Source organism: Lolium perenne, chromosome 6 (assembly GCF_019359855.2).
Source record: "Lolium perenne isolate Kyuss_39 chromosome 6, Kyuss_2.0, whole genome shotgun sequence".
Taxonomy (NCBI): Eukaryota; Viridiplantae; Streptophyta; class Magnoliopsida; order Poales; family Poaceae; genus Lolium; species Lolium perenne.
The window spans coordinates 250,565,374-250,577,257 of NC_067249.2; the positions used below are offsets into that span (position 1 = coordinate 250,565,374).

Genomic DNA, 11,884 nt, shown 5'->3' on the forward strand with positions numbered 1-11,884 from the left:
CACCTCAAGAAGCAAACACTTGTGTGAACTATGCATTGATTCCTACATACTTGCTTATTGCACTTATTATACTACTCTATGTTGACAATATCCATGAGATATACATGTTACAAGTTGAAAGCAACCGCTGAAACTTAATCTTCTTTTGTGTTGTTTCAATACCTTTACTTTGAATTATTGCTTTATGAGTTAACTCTTATGCAAGACTTATTGATGCTTGTCTTGAAGTGCTATTCATGAAAAGTCTTTGCTATATGATTCACTTGTTTACTCATGTCATATACATTGTTTTGATCGCTGCATCCACTACATATGCTTTACAAATAGTATGATCAAGATTATGATGGCATGTCACTCCAGAAATTATCTGTGTTATCGTTTTACCTGCTCGGGACGAGCAGAACTAAGCTTGGGGATGCTGATACGTCTCCGACGTATCGATGATTTCTTATGTTCCATGCCACATTATTGATGTTATCTACATGTTTTATGCACACTTTATATCATATTCGTGCATTTTCTGGAACTAACCTATTAACAAGATGCCGAAGTGCCGATTCTTTGTTTTCTGCTGTTTTTGGTTTCAGAAATCCTAGTAAGGAAATATTCTCGGAATTGGACGAAATCAAAGCCCAGGGGCCTATTTTTCCACGAAGCTTCCAGAAGTCCGAAGAAGAAACGAAGAGGGGCCACGGGGTGGCCAAACCCTAGGGCGGCGCGGCCCCACCCCTGGCCGCGCCGGCCTGTGGTTTGGGCCCCCCGTGCCGCCTCTTGACTTACCCTTCCGCCTACTTAAAGCCTCCGTGACGAAACCCCCAGTACCGAGAGCCACGATACGGAAAACCTTACTGAGACGCCGCCGCCGCCGATCCCATCTCGGGGGATCCAGGAGATCGCCTCCGGCACCCTGCCGGAGAGGGGATTCATCTCCCGGAGGACTCTACGCCGCCATGGTCGCCTCTGGTGTGATGTGTGAGTAGTCTACCCCTGGACTATGGGTCCATAGCAGTAGCTAGATGGTTGTCTTCTCCCCATTGTGCTATCATTATCGGATCTTGTGAGCTGCCTAACATGATCAAGATCATCTATCTGTAATTCTATATGTTGCGTTTGTTGGGATCCGATGAATAGAGAATACTTGTTATGTTGATTATCAAAGTTATATCTACGTGTTGTTTATGATCTTGCATGCTTTCCGTTACTAGTAGATGCTCTGGCCAAGTAGATGCTTGTAACTCCAAGAGGGAGTACTTATGCTCGATAGTGGGTTCATGCCTGCATTGACACCAGGACGATGTGACAGAAAGTTCTAAGGTTGTGTTGTGCTGTTGCCACTAGGGATAAAACATTGATGCTATGTCTAAGGATGTAGTTGTTGATTACATTACGCACCATACTTAATGCAATTGTCTGTTGCTTTGCAACTTAATACTGGAGGGGGTTCGGATGATAACCTGAAGGTGGACTTTTTAGGCATAGATGCAGTTGGATGGCGGTCTATGTACTTTGTCGTAATGCCCAATTAAATCTCACTATACTCATCATGATATGTATGTGCATGGTCATGCTCTCTTTATTTGTCAATTGTCCAACTGTAATTTGTTCACCCAACATGCTGTTCGTCTTATGGGAGAGACACCTCTAGTGAACTGTGGACCCCGGTCCAATTCTCTTTACTGAAATACAATCTACTGCAATACTTGTTCTACTGTTTTCTGCAAACAATCATCTTCCACACAATACGGTTAACTCTTTGTTACAGCAAGCCGGTGAGATTGACAACCTCACTGTTTCGTTGGGGCAAAGTACTTTGGTTGTGTTGTGCAGGTTCCACGTTGGCGCCGAAATCCCTGGTGTTGCGCCGCACTACATCTCGCCGCCATCAACCTTCAACGTGCTTCTTGACTCCTACTGGTCCGATTAAACCTTGGTTTCTTACTGAGGGAAACTTGCCGCTGTGCGCATCACACCTTCCTCTTGGGGTTCCCAACGGACGTGCCAACCACACGCATCATCGTTCTACCTCTTGGGGCATCGTTTTTGGAGCAGCTGCTGGATGTTGGCGGATGTTGATGGAGTGGTATTCATCTACCACATTGTTGGCGTTGAGTCTCGGTGGCATGGTGCTGCAGGGCACCGACGACTGATGCGGGATGATGTATGCGTGCAGGATGGTGGAGCCGTCTGGCGTCATGTTGGCATCGACGGCATGTCTTGCAAGGTTAATGCGATGATCTCTTTTGAAGATGGAGTCGAGGAAGACGGCGGTAGCAACTTCTGCGGCATGTGCATTGGCGTGCGCGGAGAGTTTGCTTGACTGGATGTGCTTCTCACCTGCTATTGGGCGGTTTGGGAAGGCATTTGGTTTTTTGATGATGTGAGTTGGTGTATTGTCACCCCCTCTTCATCCCACTGTAGGTTTAGTGAGGTGGCTTCGAGTTTGATCTTTTGTATGGTTCTTGTAAGGTTTTGTGAATAATCTAATAAAAAAGCCGTGTGCATCCTGCAGAAGCTGGGGCGATATTTCCCCCATTTCGAAAAAAAGTTACACCAACGGTGCCGCAATCCTACGATTATGCAACCACCCATGTTGGTAATAAACTCCTTGGCCGTATTCTCCAACCGTGTAGACACATTCGTAAAGAGGTCGTGATCCTCCGGGCGCTGCAGCGTTGACCATAAACGGAGCATAGCCGTACATCGATAGATAACCTGCATAAGCGAAGAACGTTTAGCCAAAAATATACGATCATATTACGGCTATCGCTCCCACTCTAACTAGGACCTTAAACCTAGAATCCACCCCATTTAGCCAATTACCAAAAATATTTGTAACGTTATGAGGCGGATATAAGGTAGAGTCCATCTGAATGATTGTCCATATAGATCTCGCAAATCGATAGTTGAAAAAAAGTGTATTATTGTCTCCTCTTCGTGACAGAAAACACATTTCGTAGGAAGGTTATCTTTAGTAAGAATAACAACCCGACGAAGATACCAAGCAAACACTTTAGTTTTGAGAGGTATCTTCATTTTCCAAATAGATCTATTACTTAAAACAGGTTGAATGGGTTGTATTAAAGCTTTATACATGGAAGCTACCGAGAATACTCCATCCTTGATAAGGCTCCAACGAAAAACGTTAGACCCAAATGGAGTGAAGCTAGCCTCTGTAGCAGTTCATTTAGGAGGCCAATCTCGGTCCAACGAAATCTCGCGTAAACGTTATTGAAGGAGGAGATGTTTCCATCACCTGAAGTAAGGTATCTCCTTTATAACATATAATATATAATATTATATAAAGCTGGATATTATTCTCGGAGAGTGGTAGTTCCCAACCATTTGTCCTCCCAGAACCTTATCTCTGATCCATCCCTGATGGAGAAAAACCCATGTGGGAAAAAGTGTTTTTTAGTCACCATGACTCCAGCCCAAAAGTGAGAGTCCCCAGGTTTCCAAAATACCCGCGACACCGCTTTTGAGTCTATGTATTTTCTTCGCAACAATTTTTTTTCCATACACCATCCTCAGTTAACAACCTAGCCAACCATTTTCCTAGTAGGGCCTTGTTTTTAACCTCTAGATCATGGACACCAAGTCCACCTTGATCTCTTGGACGGCAAACGACACTCCATTTAGTTAACCGGTATTTTTTCTTCTCACTATCTCCCTACCAAAAGAAATCTAGACCGGAAATAATCCAATCTCTGATGCATGCTGAATTTTGAATCTAGATACATTTACATTTTTATAAAAAATATTTAACATCAAAAAATAGACTGCAAGGTAAACTCAGACCACGCGCCACTAACTTCTACTTCCTGAAATCAATTCAGCATACTCCATTAATTGCAGTACCTCTGTCCATTTTTTGATGTTAAATATTTTTATTAAAATTCAAATGTATCTACACGCTATTTAGCGCACAAGTGCATCTAAATTTGGACAAAACTTCCGATACCAATTAATCGGCGGAGGGAGTATAAATATGGCATCAAATAGATGGAAATGCAGTCGTGAGGGTGCAACTAAAAATGTATAACTGCTCCCCAGGGAGCCAAAATTTCAGGCCAAAGCTTGTACTCAAATATTTTTTTGGGCTAATGCTGATTTAAAGTGGGTTTTATGATTGGGAATCGAGATTCGAGATATAGTGTATGTTTAGTTCATGCCAACTCATGCCCTACCCATTTTTGCTAAACCTTGGCTAGCCAAATTATTGGGTAAGGATTCCTTGGCATGGCCAAAATTTTGAAAAAAAAAAACTGTGAAAGAATTGAGTTAGGCAAATTTTTATCTTCACCTAAAATTTTAGTTTTTTTTCCACGAAATCCAGTACAGACGCAGATGCTCAAACATACGCACATAAACTTACTCCTATTAACGCATGCATGCACACCCGACTCATATGATCACATTCGAGAGACTGAGTCCAAGAAACTAAATTGACGGGTCTTGAGATTGACGAAGTTACCACGGGCGCCCTCGCTGTCGATGAGAATGTCGCCTCTCAGTAAAGAATGTTCTTTTTTTAGTGAGACACCAATGTGCCAAATATGAGATTTGAACTTTGTTAGGCTGGGGTGCCATTGCCCTCCTAACAATTTAATCACGGGTTAATTCCCAACCAAAATTTTAGTTACCAACCAAAAAAGCCAATATATGATTAGGTTGCTAAAATTTTAGGAGGGCATGTTTAGGCACCAACCAAACTTGCCCATGGTACACAGCTCAATTTTCATGTATAACGGCTTAGGGCATCTCCAGCGGCACGACGCATTTTAGCGTCCGCGCGCGTCCGTTTGCGTCGGCCAAAATGGTCGAAATCGACCGCGCGTCCGTTTGCATCGGAGGTGGCTCCAGCGGCGCGACGCATTTTTTGGCCGAATCATTTTTTTTAACATGAAACATAATTTACATAGTTAAAACATTAAAAAATCCTAAACGCCTACTGTTGCTCCTCGTCGCTGTCGAGCACAATGAGCTCCGGTATCGTCCACGGCCAGTAGCCATCCGGGGGAGCGTACGCCGGGAACGCCGCCGGTGCTGGAGGTGGAGGAGGCTGCGGCTGTGGCGGTGGTGGAGGAGGCGCCACCGAGTCCTGTAGCGCCAGTCGAAGCGCTTCATCCTCCGATAGGCCCGACGGCATCACGCCGGTGGCGTAGCGCGGCAGCGGTGGCTGCACAAGCGTGTCGTACTCGGAGACCAGGGCGCCGACCTTCGCCATCTCCTCGTCCGTCATGTTCTCCGGGAAGTCGAAGTTGCGGCCCTCCACATGGCCTGCTGCCATTCGTGGAAGACGGCCGCGACGTAGTCGTCGCTGTCGTCCTTCACCTCCTCATTGTGGTAGGCAGCGTAGGCGTCGATGTAGTCGTTGTCGTCATCGTAGGCAGCGTAGGCGTCGTCGTCCTCCTCGTCGCGGTCGTCGTCGTCGATGTACTGCGCCTGCTGACGACGCGTCGGCGCCTGCTGACGACCCGTCACCGCCTCCTGTCTTCGTGGACGAGCCGGCGGTGTAGACGCGAAGGGAAAATCCCTGTCGCCTATGAAGCCTGCCCTCCTTCTCCTATCCGTCTCCGTCGACAGATAGGTACGCCAACTGGGCGAGTCGATGGCGTACGCCGGATCGCCGCGGAGGTACGGCGGCAGGTACCGCCTCCGTCGCCGGATCTCCGCGCTCCGATCTGGCTCGCGCACAGGGACAGGAGGGATGGGCACCCGGCGGCGCCAGCCGCCAAGGAGTTGCACGCCGGACCAGGCGTCGTTGCACGTCACCCATTTGCCGAGCATGAGCCTCCCCACCGTGACGGGGAGCGGCACCCTCTTGCTGCCGCTGCCGGAAGCCTTGAAATCGTTCTTCCTCCCCATGGCGCTGCGGCGGTGGTGTTGCGAGTGGAAGTGTGGGCGAAGGACGAACGCGGCCGGTGGACTTTTAAGGGCGGCCGCGCGCGGGATACAATGCCATTGAAGGCGGCGCAGAAGCCCAGCCGCCGCCTGCCAGTGTGCGCGCAGAACAGACAGTCGCGCCATTGATGGTGAAGGCTGCGGCGCAGACGCGAAAGCGTTGACCGCCGAAGCGGTGCCCTCGATGCAGACTCGCTGGCAGGTGGGCCTGGTGAAGACGCGAACGGACACTTTCCGCGTCCGCGCAGCGTCCGCAGAGACGCAAACCTGCCGCAATATGCGATAGATTTGCGTCTCTGGGGCGCACCGGTCACTTTGCGTCGCGCCACTGGAGAGGGTATCAGACGCATTTTCGGTCAAAGCGGAGGCAAACGGTCGCTCAAGCGTGGCAAAACGTATTCAAGAAGTCCGTCGACACATACGAGCAGGCCCATGGCCATGGCCGCCGCCGCCCTCGCCCGGCGGCGCCTCCTCCGCCTCCTCGCGTCGAGCCCGAACCGTAAAGCCCTCTCCCTCTCCTCCAGCCCCTCCCCCTCCTTCGACGCTCCGGCAACCGCCCGCCAGCGCGACCCCGAGCGCGAGGGCGACCTCCTCTCCCGGCGCCTCCTCCGTCTCCACTCGATGGGCTCGGTCGCCGCCGCCATCGAGGGATGGGCCCAGATGCGCGGCCGCGTCTCGCGGGCGGACCTCCATCGCGCCGTCTCCCAGCTCCGGCGCGCGCGCCGCTACAATCACGCGCTCGAGGTCAGCTGCTCTCCCTCCGTGGTCTGGACTTGGTTTTAGTTTGGGATATTCCCCTGTTCAGTTGCCAATTTTTCAATAACAGTAGGACGAGCAAATACATTACGCCATTCCTCTGTCGACATTTTACATCTTATTTTTTCACCCTCCGCTGCAAGTATTGAGAGGTTTAATGTAAAGGAAGAACCGATTAATCCCAACTCTGTAAAAAATGCAGACCCTTTTGTAATGCGTGTTTGCAAACAAAGAAATGATCAGTTTATACTCTTCAATTTTTTTCTGTCAAAACTCTCAAGTTGGGAATAGGACACTATGGATGGTTGGCTGTTCATGATTTTTTAATATCTTATATGCTAGAGTCGAAACTTGAAAATTACATTCGAGCTGACAATCTAATAATAAGAGGATGAGGAGGACGAGCTCAATGAAATCCATTCTCTAGGTCCACGCTTTAGATTTCACCTTTGTTTCCTTGTTGTTATTGCTTGGCAGGAAGTACAGATTTTCTGAAATTATTGTGAAGAAGAACTGAAAAATCCCAACTCTGTAGAAATTTCAGAGCCTTTATAATGTTTGCAGAGGAAGAACTGATCAATTTTCAAATTCTTCATAATATTTGAAACAAAGCGCCTGTCCATGATGTTTTAATCTCTTATATGCATGCTGGAGTTCAAAAATGTAACTCACATAACCTAAGATAACAAATCTGTTGTCCTGCAGATTTTATCATGGATGGACTCACGCAAAGATATTAAACTATCACCATCGGATCATGCAGCTAGACTGGACTTGATTGGGAAAGTACACGGTACTTCACAAGCTGAGGAATACTACAACCAACTACAGAAACCTGCTTCTAGGGAAGCTGCGTCATTCCCTCTCCTCCATTGCTATGTTGCTGAAAGAAATGTTCAGAAAGCTGAGAACCTTATGGCTAGTCTGCAGAGCGTTGGGCTGCCGGTTGATCCTCACTCGTTCAATGAAATGCTGAAGCTTTATGTTGCAACATGCCAGTATGGGAAGGTACATAGTGTAATCAATCTGATGAAACGGAACAATATCCCCAGAAATGCTCTCTCATATAACCTTTGGATGAATGCATGTTCTGTATCTGGTGTTGGCTCTGTACAATCAGCGTTCAAGGAGATGGTTAATGATGGTATGGTTGAGGTTGGTTGGAGCGCATACTGTACATTAGCCAACATCCTCAGGAAGCATGGACTGAATAGTGAAGCCCTGGCTTGCCTCAGGACGGCCGAAACAAAATTATCAAGAACGCAACGCTTCGGATATTTTTTTGTAATGACATGTTATGCGGCTCTCAATGATAGTGACGGGGTTACGAGAATGTGGGAGGCTAGTAAGTGTGTCCCTGGAAGAATCCCTGCTGCAAACTACATGAGTGCTATTATATGTTTGATAAAAGTTGGTGATATTGACCAGGCTGAGTGGATCTTTGGAAGCTGGGAAGTGGAGTGCGGGAAGTATGATGTGCGGGTTTCAAATGTTCTTCTAGGCGCTTATGTGAGGAATGGCTGGATTGAAAAGGCTGAGAAGCTCCATCTCCACGTGCTAGAGAAAGGCGCACACCCAAACTACAAGACGTGGGAGATACTGATGGAGGGATTTGTTGAGAGTAACCAGATGGACAAAGCTGTCAATGCCATGAAGAAAGCTTTATCTTCAATGAAGAGCTGTCATTGGAGACCTCCACTCAAACTAGTTGAGGCCATCGCAGCATTCTTTGAGGAGCAAGGAAATGTAGATGATGCAAACAGATACATTAAGGTTCTTCAAAAGTTTAACTTGACAAGCCTGCCCTTCTACAAGTCCGTGCTCCGAACGTATATTAAAGCTGACACTGTGGCAACTGATATTGCTGAGATGATAGCAAGAGACCAGATAGTTATGGACGAAGAAATGGACCACTTGATCATACGTGCTAGCAAGATAGATACCAGAGGCAATGCGTAACTTTGAAATGTAGCAACCTGTGAGCCAGGCACATGTTAAAAAACATTTCAGCTGACATGGCAAAAATAGATCTGCAGATTAGACCACCAATAGCGCAACGAGCTTCATTCCTTAGTAGGCAAGGTTTTGAGCAAACTGAGATGTTGGCTTTGCTATGAGAAGTGAATGTTTATTAGTTGGGACAACAGTATAATACTTATATCCCTGCTGTAACTGGCAAGGAGACAAGTTTGAGAAGTTTGGAGGGCATTATACTTTTGGAGGAGCTAGGTGAGTCGTGTTCTTATACACTTGTAAAGGTGCCCAATGATGAGAACATATCTAGTAATAGGCCAACATAAACTGGACTGCTGGATCGTGTGGGAAGGGACATGATGAATGCCCATAAGATGGGCAATCCCCGCTGCAGAATATACAAAATGAACCCTGGGTTGTGTTTGTAATTGAGCGAGAGGCCATTTTTCTATCTTAGTTTCAATTTGTTCTTTCATTTCTCCATAGCCAACCTCTGTTTGGAATGTTCCTGGCTTCTCTCAATTCATCCATGGTGGCTCATGCTTCTTCCAAACTTATGCCCCACCCCCCATCCACATTTGTGCCCCCGAATAACCAGATTCTGTTTCAGTTTTTAGCGATTTTCAATATATGTCACAACTTATCTTGAGCTCGATTAGTATCTGATACCTTCCTTTTTTTTGAGATTCACTAATACCTTGAGGATTAAGTGTGATTGGCAACTTTTTTTTATTGTTGTGTTAGACCACCTGCACAACTGGGTCATCTTGCCTCAGTCTATGAGTTATGCCTATGTTAACATGGTCCTTAGTTTTTACCTGAAAGCCCATTTTATTTTCCTGATTGTTACAGTATAATCTATGCGGTGGTTGTAGCTGCGAACGAATTGGTGAGTGAACCTGCATGGCTGTGCTCATATTATTCTGCTACTTTAATTCGTAAAATCTTTCCAAACTTTGCAGTACTGATAGTGCATTTATATTGCTGCCAACTAGTGGATCACACACGCAATTTTTTGAAATATGAGATCTTCTATAACTGCCTCAAGTATTGTGTAGTTGTGACAACCCAACTTAAGTGGATACGAATTTAGGAAGCTAGATGGGTTATGTTTGACTTGCCATTTTTTCAGTTGTAGGACACAACAATAAATTGTTCTACACATTGGGCTGACACAAGTCATCTTATTCATTTTTGGGTTGAAATACCAACACTAATCGTGGTTGTTACTATGTTACTTCCAGTAGAATGGATTTGTCGTAGCCCATCGGTAATTTCTTTTCCTTTAAGATTTACAAGCTCATGAAGTCTGAGCTACTAGGTCTGAAATAGTTACTTTAGGCCATATATGTAATCTCATATTTGCATAGATGGACTAATAACATTTTTTCATTCAAACCGTCGATCCTTCCAAGCCTTGGGCTTAATGCAACCTCCAAATCCCGCAGCAATCCCTCACCCTTTTTGAGTCGGCCACTTGCTACACTCTTGGAAATGGCGAGCATGCTGGGTTTTGGATGGACTGCTGGCTGAATGGGGCTTATGTGGTCGACCTAGCACCCAACCTGGTAGCCAAAGTGGTGGCGTGTCGGAGAAAAACCCGCATGGTCAAGGACAGTCTTGCCAGAGCTTGGCTTTTGAACTGTGGACCTGATCTGGGTGAGGTTGCCCTGGCAGAATTCTTTGGGCTATGGCATGCCCTTGCCAACGTCCAGATGATCCCAGGGCAGATGGGCGTGCTGGTCTGGAGATGATGGAGGGACGGGCAATACTTGGCCAGGTCCGCGTATGATGCCTTCTTCGCGGGTATGATGATGGCCCCAGGTGCAACACAAATCTGGAAATCGAGGGCGCCCTACGTACTTACCTTCTGGCACTTCTATTTATATGATCAATACACCTTCCAGGGTGTATTCTCGAAAAAAATTCAAACTGTCATTCAGATTGTTGCTTATTCTTGCTGATCACTCATGCATTCTTTTTTCAGCCCTGGAAGGGCCAAGTGAAGTAACACCAGAACTTCTCAAGGAGGTGTTAGGATTAAAATGTAAGAATTTGGATTGTGTCTTCTTGGTCTTACTGCATCATTCATCACTCAAATATTTTGGTATGTTTTGCATGTAGAAAGGTTCTAAAGCAACATACTTTTTTTTTGCCAAACTCATAACGTGTTCCTCTTTAGCTGGAGTGAGTTAAAATATTATATGGTTTCTCATTCTGCTCAGATCTAGCAACAACCAGTAGCTAGAGCAATTTGTAAGCAACATTCTTCTGTTATGAGTTGCAAAGTTGTCATCATATGTATAGCTATCAATTGTCATATCTTCTTTCTGTTAAATATGTGTAATTATCTTTTGAGACCCTCTGTTTCATGGTGAACACCTTTGCTCTCACTATAATCAGTAACATTTCTTTATTCAGATAAACTAGTGCTTATCTATATTGATATTGTGCATGATTACCAAAAAAATGTCTGTGCATGAAACTATGCCCTGGATGGGAATTGTGTCGCTTTTCCAGTCTATAGTCAAAACAACCAATTCCAGAACATTCTTTCATCAAAATTGTGTATGTATTTTTTTGAAGTACTTTTGTTTGATACTCCGTATGACATGTGTGGTAGTTATAAAAATTTAGATTTGTGAACACCACTTTCTATGTTCAGTAACCACTCCTTTAAACCTACGTTGCTGTTAGACATGACATTTTTTTTTTGCTGTAGAGCAGAAATTCTTATGAATAGGATGCTAATGGGCTTATAAACAAAGTGGTGAAGACACGTGCTTATTATGGAGTGCGCTAGTGAGAAGCATGAATAATTTACCTCCGCTCTTTTTCTCCCTTTGTTATCTTGTGTACTTGCTCTATGTGGGCTATGACTTGGTTGTGGTATCTTTCTACAAGCTAGATTAAAAAATATTTAATAGTACAGTCAACCACACGTCGTTGGCTTTTTGCAACAGCTATTCATAATTATTTGTTGCATTCTTGTGTCATAGCTATATTGCTGCAAGGATTACCTGGTTGTTTCTGACTCTCTAGTATTGGCAACGCTTCATATCCTTTGAATTGATCATCACTAAAAGGAAGCTAGCGTCCGTTCAGCTGATGCACGGCCTGTTATTGTGTCACAGTTGTGCATGTCCTTTTATGTTGCTCCGGTACTCTTTGTTATGCGGTGTCCCATCGTCTTTGCAGAATTGCACATCATACAGAGTAACATGTTCAGCAGTCAAATTGTGGCAGATTG

The 11,884-nt window shown here is 45.5% G+C and overlaps 1 protein-coding gene across 1 annotated transcript; it reads left to right on the forward strand.

The window, feature by feature from the left end:
• The first annotated feature begins 6,291 nt into the window (after positions 1–6,291).
• LOC127305131 (pentatricopeptide repeat-containing protein At5g27460) lies at positions 6,292–9,318 on the forward strand. The gene is made up of 2 exons (XM_051335505.1): positions 6,292–6,648; positions 7,366–9,318. The coding sequence occupies exons 1-2, from the start codon at positions 6,337–6,339 to the stop codon at positions 8,617–8,619; spliced, it is 1,566 nt and encodes a 521-aa protein (XP_051191465.1). The 5' UTR covers positions 6,292–6,336; the 3' UTR covers positions 8,620–9,318.
• The last annotated feature ends 2,566 nt before the right edge of the window (positions 9,319–11,884 follow it).